Source organism: Calidris pugnax, unplaced genomic scaffold (genome assembly GCF_001431845.1).
Source record: "Calidris pugnax isolate Ruff unplaced genomic scaffold, ASM143184v1 scaffold188, whole genome shotgun sequence".
NCBI lineage: Eukaryota > Metazoa > Chordata > Aves > Charadriiformes > Scolopacidae > Calidris > Calidris pugnax.
This window is the reverse complement of record NW_015091257.1, coordinates 13,477,234-13,492,044: the sequence shown is the minus strand read 5'-3', so window position 1 is coordinate 13,492,044 and position 14,811 is coordinate 13,477,234. Positions and strand designations below refer to the sequence as shown.

Here is a 14,811-nt window from a genome sequence, read left to right as displayed (position 1 = left end):
TTCCCTGGCAGTGAAAAAGGAGACCCTGGTCTCTGAATACCTGCCTATGGTGGCTCTTCTCACAGCTGCTCCATCAACAACATGCACACTCTTTTCTTTTTTTTCTTTTTTTTTTTTTTTTTTTTTTGTAATCATCTCCTCTCTGTGCATACACACCACCATTCACAGTAACATTATGGAAAAATGACTATCCTCTCTTTTAATGTTTCACTGAATTTCACTGAATTTTTAGAGTTGGAAGGGACCATAGACATCATCTAGTCTAACTCCCCTGCTGAAGCAGGATTGCCTAGAGCTTGTCAGAGCATGTTACTCAGGACTGCATCCAGGCGGGTCTTGAAAATCTCCAAGGAAGGGGACTCCACACCCTCCCCGGGCAGCCTGTTCCAGGGCTCTGTCACCCGCACTGTGAAGAAGTTTTTCCTCATATTTGAGTGGAACCTCTTATGTTCCAACTTGTGCCCATTGCCCCTTGTCCTCTCACTGGGAACCACTGAGAAGTGTCGGGCTCCCTCCTCCTTCAACCCACCCTTGAGATACTTGTAAGCATTAATAAGGTCTCCCCTCAGCCTTCTCTTCTCCAGACTAAAGAGGCCCAGCTCTCTCAGTCTTTCTTCATAAGGGAGATGCTCCAATTCTTGAATCTTCAGCAGAAACGGAGAGCAAAGCAGAGGAAGGTTCTTAAGAACTAGCAGAAAAATAATCTCCTTTTTGACACAGCCTGTTCAGGACGAACCTGACCCTCAGATTCAGGCTCGTTGGATGTACAGGAGCATACGAGTTATTTTAAACAGCTTCTACAAATACAGCTTCAGCGAGTGGTCTGTCAGGAATGACAGAGACTGCTTCCTCACCCACTCATTCCCTTCCCGCTGCTGACTCCTCTCCCACGCACCGGCACCATCCTGCTGGAGGCTGCACAGCGCCCAGGGGACACGACACAGGGGAACACCTTGCCTCAGAAAGCAGCACGGTGGCAGAGAGGAAGCAGAGGAGAAACATCAGCCGCCCTGCATCCCCGAAGCGGCATGTCAAGGGAAGGGAGAAGAAGGGGAGGTGGGAGACAATTCGCTTGCTATAAATGGCACGTGAGGGCAGGAAGGAAAAAGGCTGCAGGATGGCAGGCAGACCTCTGACGTGGTTTCCTGATCAGTATGAAAACCAGGCTCCTCAGACCCCAAACTCACAATGAGAACTGCAGAGCCACATCCCAGTGTCCACAATGCCCTTGGCCGGGACTGCACTGGCATGGAGCTTCCAGGGAGCGGGGGTTCACACATGACTCTTGCAACTAACCACCACAACTCCACAACATAGCAGGAAAAAAGGCTGTAACAGATTTGAAAGAAAAATTCAGGTGAGATTCCACAAGCCCTACAAGGTTGCAAAATCTTCCTGTAGTGCTATCCGGACAAAAAGTAGTAAAGAGAGCCCTGTATTATGCAGATGAAAATATTATTGGTATATAATTTAGCATCCTCATACCCAAGGAATATGATCTGAAAGAAAAAAAAAAAACCAAACAAAAAAGAACTGCTTTGACACAGCAGTTATATCTTGGACGAAGAAATATTGAAGTATTGGCCAAAGTTTGACTCAGTCAGCTCCAGCCTTCAATACTAGAGCACTTAATTATGCTATCCAGCATTTAGCTGTAGGGCTGTGTCCATCTGGCTCACGCCACTAGAATCAAGAAGCTACAGAAGAGCAGACTGCAGCAAACAAGGTCAGTATGTGCCAACTTCTGCAGAGACACATTTAACAAGCCCAAGGTTGGACTGTCTTAAAAGGGAATGAAGGCAGGGGAGACACATCATTGCAATAATAAATACAACAAATTCCTTCAGTGAATCTGCAAACTACGCTGTAGACTTGTGTCACTTTACCTTTCACTTAGCCATCTGTTCTTTTGGAATAATTAATTTCATTAACTTGGCTGAGGTTTCCTACATTATTATTTTATTGTTCGATTTTTATTTTGCTGTAATATAGCAGGGGCAATTCATTCAAAAGCAAGCAACTTGCTGTTGTAAGTACAACCAAACAGCATAATTCCAACATCCTCCAGCAAGGCGTACCTCACTTCTGGGGCAGGATCACCCATTACACCCACTAGAAGAGTTTCCATCAATACCACCACAACCTCTGGAGTCCAAACTAATCTTCCACTGTGAGAGGGAGGGGATGGGAAGGAAGTAGACTCAACCACAAGATGCTTTTGGATGAAGACACAAAGTCAAAACAAGGAAAGAACAAGAGATAAAGATTACCTTCAATTTTTACCTTGGTAATGAGAGCTGCAGTACTGAACATTTTCTCCCTTGTTCAACCAGGTTGCTGCTGATTTGGTGGCAACATTCTTCTCCCCTTTAATAAGCTTTTCTAACTTCACTGACCTTGGCTTATCTTTCAACTGGTCTTCCTCCTTTATCTAGGTATGTGTTTATGTATACAGATACATAAAAAGATGTTCTTCTAGTTACACAAAGAATTTTGAGGAAGAAGATGCCATCCAAGTCTCTTCTATTTCAATCACTGCTTATAAAGGTCTAGCACAAAATTGGGCACACTCATTTATTTTATGGTAGCAGAACCTTTTAGTCTCACAGTCCAAGATGCTGCTTATCAGGTCAGATCTACAGCCAAACAGGAAACAAAATTTCAGAAAGGAAATAATCACCCCGAGCTGTGATATTTTGCAGCTCCCTCTCATTTCATTTAACAAATTGCCATTTTGCTGTGTTCTTTAGTACAGCACTTAGGAACAAGCAGATAAATGAAAAATACTTCTAATCTACATTAATAATTTGTGTTAAGTTCCACTTGGACAGTTTCGTAAATGAATAGCCACATTATAGCTGCCGAAGGTAGCTGTAACCCAGTCACTCGTGTGCAGGCCCTGCACTCCTCAAGCAGGGGTGCTCATTTCCATACTGTGCCTGTAGGCAGATGATTTTACCACTGGACCTGATCTAGAATTGCCCTGTAAATTTTGCAGGTATCCATAAAGATCCCTAGAAAGGTTGACAGTGCGAGCTGGGTAAATATCCTGGGTCCTACTTGAAACAGGTGGCCAAGTGTCAAGGGGAAGTGTCATGGGCAGCCAGCCTTGTCTGTGGTCAACCCATGGTCAAGGCTGCCATCCCAGCTCACCTCCCAGCCAGCTTTCTGCAAACGGATCCGGCCCAGAGCACGTGGCTGGCAACTGGGCATCTCTTTGTACGAGAGGCATGTCCTACCACAGCTCTGCGGCCTTGCTGTGCGGGGATGGGTGGCAAGGCTGGCAGATAGCAGAGATATTGCTGCCTGGGTAGCCCCATGCCCCAGGCAGTGGCCCGACCTCATAGTCCTACCCTGGGCACGTCAGCTGGCCCATGAGTGAGCAAGAATGAAACTGGAGACACCTGCGTGCACACTTGCATTCCTTTGCCTCTCTGGATCACAAAGGGACAGCTTGTGGGCTCTGGGCACCAATTCCCACCACCTAACAGAGATAAAGAATTAACAGTAAATCTTCAGGTGAGCCTCCTACCCTGCATGAGGAGGATTTTGGCCAGAACACAGCTCACCCGACCCCAGTCTGGGCACCAAGGCTGAATCAAGCCTGTGGCAGCTGGAACAGAGGCCAAAAAATATTGCTGAAGTCATGAAGTACTGGTACCTATTTTAGGCTATTAGCGGAGCAATGACAAGATGATTGCCACAAAATATACTTCAGCTAGAGTGCAATTTGAAAGTAAAGGAACTTAAACCACTGATTTTAACGTGCCAGGCACAATGAATGCATTTACAACATCTATTAAAAGCAGGTTATGTTTGGGGGAGGGGATTAATTAAACCTTAGCAGGTTATCGGTAGTTTATTAACTGAACAAGACAGCATCACATTAAAGATAATCAATGGATTATAAACCACAGTTGTAAAAATTAATACTGTTCATTCTCACAATGAGGGGGGGGTTTGCCTTTGCCGTTAAGACGGAGGTAAAAGCGGAGCTGCATCCCCTGCAAAACCATCATGAAGGGGAGCAAAGGATAGGATAGCATAGCCCAAAAGGAAAGTCATTCAAGGCATAAGTTGCCAAAAAAAAAAAAAATAAAAATTGAAAAGAAATAATCAGTAATTCTAGAGGGGAAGGAGGAATATGAACAAGCAGGTTTGCGAGCAGTGGAACTAATGAAGCCTGGTTTTCTCCAGCTTTTATGTCATGCAAAGGACTGACTTTCACATTGAAGAAAATGTGAGCTCCAACTGGAGCACTTTTTTTTATTGGCTTGGAACATTTATATGGGATTCTTTCCCCAGTGGATTTTCTAGTGTCTAATAAAGAACAACCCTTCCTTCAGATGCAGCAGGAATAGCCTGCTCCCTCCGTTACCTGGCAGCCTCTTTTATGATTTCTACACTGTGGCAATGTAGTTGCAATTGTAGCTGAATAACAGAAAAATTTCTGAATGGCTGTTGTGAGATACGCAGGCGTGCCCACTCCCTCCCCTGCTACACACACACAGAGCATGCTACTCCTTAATACTTGTCTCAATAAGAAACCAGGCTAAAAATGGTGTTATCAGAATAATCCATCCTATGGGGAAAATTTAATTTTGGCATCCTAACAGTGTACAAGACCTCAGGCAATTTGCTGCAGAGACCAAGACTGCAGGTTCCTGCGGCAACACCTGTTGCAGCAACACAGAGTCAATATGAGAGAGGAGGTGGGATCTCTTCAGCATGCTGAGATAGGAGACCCTCTCATGAAGTTACTGCTTGGGTACAGCAAGACCAGGGCAGCCCAAAGGAGCAGAAGCTGTGGTATGCAGCCAGAAGAGATTTTGCATAAGTATGAGAAATTCTACCTCTCAGAAAACGACGAGGAAAAAAAATAGTAAGTGCTTGGATTCAGAACTTGGACTGTGCAGAGCTATATAGCTTCCAGGGTATGGGAAAGTCAGTGGTCAATCCATGTTCTATGTTTTTCTTTTTGAGAAATGAACATGACTCTCCTCCTGTACCCAACAGTTCACCAAAAATTGCTTCACCAAAGAAAAGACCATGCCTATGCCAAGAACTGGCCATCTTTTTCCTCAAGTAAATAAACAAATCTTACAGGGAGGAAAAAAATGGAGCTGGGTAGTACTCCCTCTTTGAACCCACTCTGATTTGCGTGGTAAGTATTTCATCATAATTAATCACTGGTTTCACTTAAAATTAAATTGTCCCTTATCATATCTCACCAAATACTGGATGCAGTGAAACGTGTAGCATCATAAAAAAAGTTTGCCTCAGCATCAGTGATTTAGTGCTGCCTATCCTGAGCTTCATCATCAATAACACCTGATTTCTGCAATCACAGGCAGTCACAGACCATCTGAAGAGAACAACGCTTGGCAATACCTTTTTTGGAAAAAAAAAAAAAAATAAATCAGGCAAAATCGAGCATGCACAAAGAGCTCAGCTTTGCCTTTAAAGCAGGTCTAAAGCCAGTGGCCACAGAGGACTTTTTCAATGCACCCCGCATATTTCACTCCAAAAAAATGGCCCGATTCTGCAGCCACTGATACACACACCTTCAAGGAGAAGGATTAACACCTTTTTTCCTCCAACATGCCCTTCGTCAAGACCAACTTAAAGGTCTTTTCAAACATCATCAAGCTCACAAAAAAAAAGAAAAAAACCAATTTTGAGAAGGCAAGGGGAAAAGCTGCGGAGGCCTGAACAAGCCATGCATATTTATAGCACAAACACACCGCCCTATGCTCATTCTCCTTAATCACATGCACACACCAGCAAGACGGCGCCTCCGAACTTTCTCAGGGACTCGGTCTGAACGGCTGTAGTTCAAAGTCCAACTGCCTTGGCAGCTGAAAAGAAAGAGAAAACCACGGTGGCTTTGTAAGAATTACAGTGATCCTATTAAAAAAAAATATGTCATTCTCTGCCGGGACTTAACATGGCAGTGCCACGCAGCACTCATTGAATCTAGCAGCACTTCAAGCACACAGCTCCTGGTGTAATTAAACCACAGGCTTAATTAGGTTCCCATCACTATTGCTTTCTTCCTGCCTTCAGCCAAGAAGGTATAAGAAAAGATTGTCCAATACAGATACTGCAATTTAAAGTCTTGAGTTAAGAACACAGTGGGTGTATATCTATTATAAAATCTACCCTAAAAACATGCCAGTTGTTAAACTAAGCAGTGCATTAGAAGCAGTTAGATATAATGAGAATGTAAATGGAAAGTATTCTAGGGAGATATTTCAGCTAAAAACAGCACAGACTGTATGCTATCTTTTATTTTAATCATGCTCTAAGCCCTGCCTTTTTGAACTTTTTATAAATTCTGCTATCTCCCTTTGCAGTTACTTACATATTGGTATATAAATTCAAAGACGAGAAGCAATTAGGAATGAAGCGCAGACTCCCTCTCTTGATGCTAATACATCAAAGGAAGTGAAAAAAATCCTTCCCCCCGCGCACACACTGGGTAACACGGAGAGTTTCTGCTCTTCACAGCCTAATAGCTCAAGTAGTTCCAATCGAGAGTCTGATGTCAGCCTCCGATTACATGGAGATGCTGAGTGATTTTGAAAATCCCAGCTCTCTGACTCAGAAGACCACACAACCCTGCAACGATGCTTTTAAAACGCATATGTGTATTATTCACATCAGCTGGTCATATTTCCCACCCCACTCTGGGCATAGTAACATTGCTTTTAAGAGTTCCCTGGGGGTCTCTGCTTGATTTGGGTAGAACATGTCTAGGCGTGTGTGAAGGAAATGTGTCAGGTGAGGGGCTTTTTAAAACAGCTGGCGGTCCCCTGCACTCCATCTCCTTCGCTACCCAGTTTGGATAGAAGAAGAGCCAGGTGCTGCCTTTAAACAATTATGCTTAAGAACGGGGAAGGAGAGGTTGGGACCCGCTCATGCCAGGGAGCAGTAAGAGCCAGCTTCCCCTCTTTTCTCCCCACCTTTGCATATCTCTGCCAGACCAGCCATAACCCGATCCTTGAAACTCAAGCCACGGAACAGGTAAGCCTACACAAGAAAAGTCAACAAAGCCTGATTCTGCTGATCCAGAACAGCAGTTGAGTGGCACCGTTACACTGGATATTTAGATTTGCTTCCCGCAAGTCCCCCTCAGTCCAAGGACATTTGAGAACTATGCAAGAGTTTTTTGGAAACACTCCAGGCCCTTCATCTTTCATAGAGGGAAATTACCATCTTTTATGCTTGTGAATCAACAGGTGAATGACCTCCCCGTGCCCCCAGTAAATTATCAGAGTCCGCTTATTTCTTAATCTCCAGATCTCTCCTGTATCAGCAGGGGAACTAACCAAAAGTAGGAATGACTCCATTGATTTCACTGCAACACTCATCTTGTGTTTCCATATGAACACATACATTAAATTATAAAGGCTTTTAAACAGAAGCATAGAGTTTTAAAGGGGTTGTGGCAAGTCCTTCTGTTAAACTATCAGATCCACAACAAGTCTAAAGTCTCTTACACGCCTGATTCTATCTTCTCTGCAGTTTTACTCCTGTGTAAAAGAGACCTTATTTAAAGGAGCTAAGCCATTTCCACTAGGATTTCTAATAAACCCACTGGAGACCCTTGCTTGGCTCTTGAGTGCGAGCTGGAAAGAAGTTCCACTAATGATTATGAGATTACACAGCTATATATGCAGTGAGGTGGGAATCCAGCTTTGAATATATTTGGGTATCAGGCCTTTTGACTGGCAGGCTTTCCACCTAGCAACAAAATCCCCAAACAGTTCAAACCTGCCACATCAGTTTAAGTACTAGTCGTAGGATGAAAAGCAAGGAACTATAGAACAGCAAAGGCCTTCTATACTATACTGATGGAAGACCAAGAAAATGAGATTCAGCAAAAATTCTGAAGATTTACATCTATATAACAGGGAACGGCTTCAGAGGAAATCCACAGCTGCCTGCTGTTCGTCTGTCTGTGCCAGATAAAGGCTAGTGAGTCCACCTGAGCAACGGGCTCTCAGAGCCTTTCCACTGAGTCTCACAGACCCCAGTGTGACAAAGGATTCTACACTCTGCTTTTATCTGCAAAAAGGCCAGACTCTGCTTTCCACAAGCCAACGTGACTGAAGGTGACAACTTCCAAAGCATGACATCCCTGCCAAAGCCACCTGACAAATTCCATCCCGGAAAAAATCTCTCAAGCCCTGCCTCTGAATGGCTGTGTTCTTGTGTAAAAGGTCTTCTACTGCTACTCTGTAAACAAAGATAAGGAGTCCTTCCCCTAAATGACCATACTCTAGCTAATGGTGCTCTAGCTAATGTTAGGGTAAGGCGGGGATGGGATCCTTAAGTGAGCAGGTTTTTCTTCCTGTGTTCTTTTGTTGTTCTGACAGCAGTAAAGGTAAGCAGAAAAGCCTATTCTTTGGCCTTCTGCTCCTTTTGACTCTGCTAACTTGCCGTCAACCCTCTGCATTTAGAAGAAGGGAAGCACTGAGGAAATTCTCCAACTTTCCCACACCCACAACTTGGGTTATTTGCATTCATGGGCAAGCTACAGTCAAGTGCACCAGAGAGGCGAGTTCTCTAACACAATCGAGTATGCAGCAACCAGCACACCACCAAAAGACATGCTTGGGAAGTAAAGCCATAAGCCTTTCTCCTTTTCCAAAAGAGCAAGTGAAGAGGATGTGTCATTCCATTTGGGCAGGTGCATGACACAAAGCTGAAGGCGATGGATTACTACAACCAGCATACAACTCTGCTTTTTTTTTTTTTTTTGGGGTTTATTCTGCACCTGACAAGGATTCGCCAATTAACATGGGCAAGCTACAGTCAAGTGCACCAGAGAGGCGAGTTCTCTAACACAATCGAGTATGCAGCAACCAGCACACCACCAAAAGACATGCTTGGGAAGTAAAGCCATAAGCCTTTCTCCTTTTCCAAAAGAGCAAGTGAAGAGGATGTGTCATTCCATTTGGGCAGGTGCATGACACAAAGCTGAAGGCGATGGATTAGTACAACCAGCATACAACTCTGCTTTTTTTTTTTTTTTTGAGGTTTTATTCTGCACCTGACAAGGATTCGCCAATTAATATGATTTCAATGTACAAAGGAAGCTCTGAATATATCCTTGTGCTTCATGTCCCCAGGCTAAATTAGTGGGTACCTCTAAAAGTGTAACTACCCTTACACTTTCATATGTTTATACACTATAAAGCACTACAATACAGAGTTAAGGGAAGCTAGAAATCTGTTCTGATTTGTCTCCAGCAGTATCCGAGATATTTTTATGTAAATGTATCCAACCCATGGAGATCTACAGTTGTGCCTCAGCACAACAGAAAACCCACACAATGAAAATTGCACTTTAAATTCTCTAGGATTTTGTGAAGCTGGGATAAAGTGCAATACTTAGCTGCCCAACCTAAACTTGCTTCTTTTTTCTTTCAAGATGGCACCTACTCTTAAGGTCTCGTGTACCTGCCTGAAGATCTGTGCAAGGATGCTCACCAACAGTTAACCTGGGACAGCCTTACGATGCAATCATATCCTGAGATGGAAGCATCAAAGTGTCCAGATTCCGTTTCAGCAGCAATTGAGACTTCAGCACGTTAAGTCAAGGAGGAGAGGTATTATCTGATGAGCTTTGGGTCCAACATATGTTTTGTAGAAGTGGTGGGATTGTGGCAGAAGGCACATAAAAACCTTACAATTGATTAAACATTTCCCCACAGTGCTCAAAACCCCAACAGAAGAGCATTATGTCAGTGTGTAAAAAACAAAAACCAAACAAAAACCCCAAACCAAACAAAATCAAAACAAAACCACCTAAAAAGCACAATGAAAGAGACTAAAAGCAAAAGTGAAACTGGCCAGGCTGTTCTCAGTAACCAGCTTCAATCAAACAGAATAAATTAATGCAGAGACTAAAATGATAAAGAATGAGTTCACAGCTGTCTTTTTTATCTCAATACTGACTCTTCAGGGAAGAAGAAAAATCTATAGGGGAGCTGAGTGCGGAGATCCAGGGGCGTCGTCTGAGGAGCAGAATAACACGGGAGATCCCCACGCTTCTGAGCGGCTGTATCACTCACTGCCAGCACGAAGGAAAATCAGGAATGGAAAACTAGAGCAATGAAGATACAGCAGGCAACCGCTGGAAACGATACAGCTTTTACACAGATTGGCTACTGGTAACACATCGATGCTTTCAGAAAAAAAAAAAAAAAGCCTGGAATGCGTGGAATTCTCTGGGATGCCAGGGTGCAAAGAGGATCTCGTTAACTAGGGCTTTCAAAACCTGCTGCCCGGTCATTGCCGGTTATTCAGAAAGCAAGATGGCTTACATCACCAGCTTCTGAAAAGTACAATATTCCACTTAGACTGCCAGATCTGTAGTCCCCTAGACTGAGAAAACATCTTTCCAAATAATAACAAAGGCACCGAGTCCCAAGTCTACGCACAAATCCAGCACTTCTCCTACATTTCTGTATTACCAAAATAATCAAGCATCTAATAACAAAACTGGGCAGTACCACCTCTCAGTTTTCTTGCTGGTAATAAGAAAACGCTAAGCAACAGCCAGACTGACAACAATCATGTTATTCCCACATGGTTCTGCTTTAGAAGCAGACCCTGGAGCTGCTCATGATGAAAAGCAGTAAAGTACTTGCAGTGGCAGAAGGGCAAAGTAGTTAGTTCAGGAGCTGAGCAGGAAAACATTTCTCACCCTTGTTTCTCTTCCAGTCAGAGGGTGGGAAAGGATTCATATTTGCAAGGCTCTAGCTGGCCAGAGGCTTATAAGAAAGATGAAAGGACAAGCAGCATCTGGGAAGGCAGAGGCGAGGGACCTTCAGTTTTTGAAGATGACCTGCTTGCAACTGCCCAGAATCAGTCCTTTATTGTGCCTAACAAGATTTCCCAATCACGCTTTCAGAACGGTGGCACAAACAAAAGAGCAACGCATAGGTAAATACCGGTAGCTCAGCAGAGGAGTTTAAGTACTCTTCTTAGAGCAAAGCATACCCAGTCTTGCAAACGCTCATCACTTTGATAGCAACAGAGCTGAGAATGTTAAAGCCTCATGAAAACGACAGTGGTAGTGATAAGCGTTACTGGCAAAATGCTGGTTTTAATTAATTTCAGTTTTCTGTTAATATTCCCTCAACCCAACATAGATGTTTTATTTGAATACAACAATACATCATTTTCAATATAAAATATATTATTATGCAAAGTTGTACAATATGCTGTTTTTAAGAGAGCTCCTTTCCTGCTCCCCTTTCCCTTGGTATCATCTCTACGATTGCCAAGGAATGGCATTTTGGACAAGGGAAGCCCCTCTGTAACCACTGGCTCCAGTAGCTCCCAAGATGGCCTTAGCCCATTATTTCCTTTTCCTCACCCAGACTGTGCCTTCCTAAGGGAGTATCAGAATCCAGCTGGCTTATGAGGCATGGAGAAAAAAGGCCTTCCAATGTCACAGCTCAGTATCTAGGGCATGTCTGGTAGCATTATTCTCAAATCACTGTGCTGCACTTGGTGCTAGAACATCAAGAATGTCTCACTGTGGCAAGGCAGCCTAGTAGTTTTAAACCGAGTACTTTAAAAAAAAAAAAAAGTGTGGTTGGGCTGCACTGTTGTGGTGCTAACATACCAGCACATGGTGACTCTGTCAAGGCGCCAAGTAGCCCAGCACCTACAGACTCTTGATATCCAACAGATTCAATGTGACCATTACAGTCATGACACGGGTGGCAGGGGCTGCATGCCTGTCACCAACTTGCTCCACATTGTGCGAGTCCAAACCTTCAGCCACTTCTGAGTTAGTCTTAGATATGCCATTTGGGCTGGACAGCCAAAAGACAGCCCAGAGGCCACCTCATCATTCCCATGTTTTGGTGCTGGTCAGCATGCCTTAATGTGATGCTGGTAAGGTCTTGGGCAGACCTGTGACCACCTACGATTGCTCTGTTGGTTTCAGAAAACCAACTAGCTGCTGTGACTTGAGGGAAATACTGTCAGGAGTGGCCTGTGTAGGCTCTTCATACTTAAAACAAACATTAGCATAGTCTTGCTGAAAGTAATAATGTAAGCCCAGAAAGTAATGCTGAAAGTAATAATGTAAGTAATGTAAGTAATAATGTAAGCTCCGTTCTGTAAGCCCAGAACGGAGAAAGCAAGCCATCGTTATACACTAGAGTGATGATGGGCTGCCAGGCAGTTTTATCTGGCCCTTGGGAACACTGAGCAGTCTGGAGGGCAAAGGGAGGTGTTGCCGTGGATGTGTGTATGGGCTTGGGGGGGATGTGAGGAGATGTGCAGAATGGTGCTGTTCAGCTCCACGTCCCAGTCGAGATGTTCAGATGCAGCACTATGCAAATGCAGCTGTGCTGGTCCAACACTGGATGGGCAGCTGGAGCACGCAAAGAAGTCGACTGCTCGTGCACATTTGGCTCGGTATGGAGCCTTTCACCTTTAAGGCACAGGTAGTACGATACCACATGGGGAGAAGCCACGGGGACTGGGCAATGTGCCTGTGAGCAGCTGTATAGCTGGAGGCAAGGCACACGCCTACTGGAGAATGGGCAGTGGCAAAGATTGACATTGTGGAGGAGCCCTTGGCTGGCCAGACCCAGAGACACCTGCAGCTCTGTGCTGTACATCGTACTGGATACAAGGGGGAGGAGGAACAGCGGGCAGATACGGGGAAGATCGTGACCAAAAGTCTCTCTGCTCCCAGAAGAGAGAAGGATTTGAAAGAAACAGAAGAAAACCAAAAAAGCGGATTCTGCATTTATCATCACAGGGGTAAAGCCAGACCCTCTAATTAAGCATATGACATAACTGTGCTGTAATATCAAGGTTTTGCACTGTGATTTGAAAACAAGCTGCACTTGCACAATCCAGAAAGAAAAAAAAAAGCTGTAGGGATTAGAAAGGCTAAGCTCTGCTCTCGCTTACATTAGTATATACCCACAGCTCCTCAGCTCAAAAGACTTACAGATGAGAATGTGATACAAGGAGTTTCATTTCCTCAGACAGTTCCCTCACTCCATCGGCCAAGCCTCCTTCTCACCGCAGTTTCCAATCACAGCCCGGCACTCTGCTCTGATTACACGCTCGTCCTGAAACCACAGAGAGCCTCCCTTGGTCTGATCTACAGTTGATGTATATTAACGTATCGTCAACAAAGTCACTCTACAGCTGCCGAGGATGTCATTTAAATACCGCAGAATACTTAAGGCTTGATTCTGTTAATCAGTACAGCTGCGCTGATCCTAGAAGAGTTGCTAATATTTCCACACCGCTCCAAAGGGGAGAAAACCCAGAGCACAATTTTTAAAACAGACATTCATTAAAAACACCTAGAAGAGGGCATGTTATCAGTTACCCCAGTGTAAATTCACTTCGCTGTACCCACTGGAGGTACTCGTGATTTAGAGGGGAATAGCAGAAGGCAAAAACTTCTTTGAAGCTATCGCTTTTCCTAAGCCAGATATTAAGAGGACAGGATCGACACCAATCTCTGCTGTTCCAGACTTCCAATCTACAGCCCTACCTATCAAAAAAACAAATATTCACAAGCACTTGAGAAGCATACGCACCCGTGAGAGTACAAAATCATTACACTGCTGTGACCGCGAGCCATATTCAGCAGAAATCAGCAGCTGTTAGGGCTACGGAGCCTGTCACTGCTTTTACAGTTTGGGTGGAGAAGAAGCAGGATTCAAGCACTTACGGCTCATAACACAAGTCGCATATTGCCTTGATCTTTTCCTCTCCTCCCCGCTCCCTCTCTCCCCCCCCGCCCGGCTCTTCAGGGCCACTCTTTAAACAGAAAGAAGTCATTAACCAAACTTCCTTATTTTATGGCCACGAAAGTTGGCTAACGACGAAGCAGCTTGATTATTTCTACTGAAGAGCTTAACATTTCTACCGGGAAGTCGGAATCACTTCTAGGGGGAAGACAAATCTGTCCGGGAAGGGGGACAGGCCGGCAAAGGGAGAAAACCCAAAGATGCCCGGGGTCGGGGGATCATCCCCCCCCCCCAAATCCCCACCACCACCACCTCCCGGGGGCCCCGCGGACACACAGCCAGACCTCGGTCCCCTCCCCTGCAGAAGATGCGCCCCGAGAGCCCCGCCAGCCAGCTCCTTATGTAAAGGCACAAACCACTGACATCATCCCTCCCGCCAGCATCGCCGCGGCTCCCGGCGGCGCCCACCGAACCGAACCGACCAGACCCCGACCCCTACCCACCCCGCCGCCCCAAACTTTGCGGGTTACCGGGGAGGGGGAGTGAGGGGTAACCTTCCCCCCGCCGGGCTCCGCAGGGTGCGGAGCGCCCCATCCATCACCCCACCGTCCCGCGGTACTTACGCACTGCCTCCTGCTTGGGGTCGAGGCCGCGCACGGCCCCCTGGAGACCGGCGATGCGGCCGTGCAGCGCCCGGACGCGGCGGTGGGTGCCCTGGATGTCAGCCTCGACCTCCTGGAAGAGGGTGCAGGCGTGCCGGGCCACGTCGGAGAGCTGCCGGAGGATCCGCGACAGGGCCACGTTGCTGACCGAGCACAGGTCCAGCACCATCAGCACCGCCGCCGCCTCCCTCTCCCCGCCGCCGCCGGCCGCCTCCGCGCCCTCGCCCGCCGTCCCCGGCTCCTCCGGCGGCGGGTCCCGCGGCGGCGGCTCGGCGCCCCAGCTTTCCTCCAGCACGGAGGCGGCGGGCTGCCGCCGGCACAGCCGCTGCGGCTCCACGGTCCGCTTGGCGAAGGGCATGGCCGAGCCCTCCGCCGGGGCTCTCCCGGGCTCCCGCGGGCAC

The 14,811-nt window shown here is 45.9% G+C and overlaps 1 protein-coding gene across 3 annotated transcripts in view; it reads right to left on the bottom strand.

Annotated features, from left to right (window-relative positions):
- Positions 1-14,778, bottom strand: part of NHS (NHS actin remodeling regulator) — a 269,277-nt gene extending 254,499 nt beyond the window's left edge. For all 3 annotated transcript variants that reach the window (XM_014960413.1, XM_014960415.1, XM_014960414.1), the window contains exon 1: positions 14,372-14,778. In XM_014960413.1, coding sequence (XP_014815899.1) covers positions 14,372-14,768 — 397 coding nt within the window. In that variant the 5' untranslated portion in view covers positions 14,769-14,778. The remainder of the gene's footprint in view (positions 1-14,371) is intronic.
- Positions 14,779-14,811: the final 33 nt, after the last annotated feature.